Source organism: Myotis davidii, unplaced genomic scaffold, assembly GCF_000327345.1.
Source record: "Myotis davidii unplaced genomic scaffold, ASM32734v1 scaffold651, whole genome shotgun sequence".
Lineage (NCBI taxonomy): Eukaryota > Metazoa > Chordata > Mammalia > Chiroptera > Vespertilionidae > Myotis > Myotis davidii.
The window spans coordinates 2110863-2111659 of record NW_006283994.1 but is presented as its reverse complement, the minus strand read 5'-3'; the positions used below and the strand labels follow the sequence as shown (position 1 = coordinate 2111659).

The window sequence follows — 797 nt, the reverse complement described above, 5'->3', positions numbered from 1 at the left end:
TTTTCAGAGGCTCAGTCTGCTTACCTGTAAAGTGGGGATACACCTACCGCCTACCTCATTAGGCTGTTCCGAGGATTAAATGCAATAATGCCTACAAAAGGCCTAACCAAGCACCTGATAAGGGCTTCTTAATAAATCGTATTACTGCAACCATTTCGTTTGACATTTGAGTGTGAAGTGCCTCCAAAAAATAACCATCAAGGGACTTCTAACAAGCCAGGAACTTGGCATTTCCCACCGAGTCAATGCCGCCTGTGAAATCAGTCCAATGAACCACCAGGCAAGGTGCCACGGCCGCTTTAAGAGATCCCCACCCTCGGAGAGCCGGGTTCCCCCGCGGTCCAGGGCTCGCAGGTCCAGGTCGCTTTCAAAACTCGGCGGGAGGTAGGTGTGGTCCGGTTGTTCCCATGACAACCGCCCTGGGTCCTCCTGGAGGTCCCACCTCTTCTAGCTAAACCGAATTCCGCACCGGGAAAGCCGACCGAACGGCCCCCCAGCGCCTGACCCGGCCCCGCATTCCAGCAGGAAAGCCACCGGTTCCGCGCCGGAGGCCGCCGCGCCCCGCCCTCTACTTCCAGGCCCTTCCGGCGGCCGCTGCCCTTTAACCCCGGAAGTGCTTGGAGGGAGCGGAAGCAGCTGGTGATGTTGGAACAAACATGGCTGTCCCGGCGCCCCTCGGCCCCTCGGGCTCCCGCTGTCCTCGGCTCTTCGCGGGCCTCCGGTGGCTTCCGCTCCTGGGGCTGCTGCAGCTGCTGGTGGAGCCCGGCCTGGGCCGCGTCCACCACCTGGCCCTGAAG

General features: G+C 60.6%; 1 protein-coding gene across 2 annotated transcripts in view; it reads left to right on the top strand.

Annotated features, from left to right (window-relative positions):
- Positions 1-610: 610 nt before the first annotated feature.
- GPR107 (G protein-coupled receptor 107) overlaps positions 611-797 on the top strand; it is a 73605-nt gene continuing 73418 nt past the window's right edge. Inside the window, exon 1 of one of the 2 annotated variants that reach the window (XM_015568004.1) lies at positions 611-795. In XM_015568004.1, coding sequence (XP_015423490.1) covers positions 657-795 — 139 coding nt within the window. In that variant the 5' untranslated portion in view covers positions 611-656. The other variant, XM_015568000.1, reaches the window with a different exon arrangement.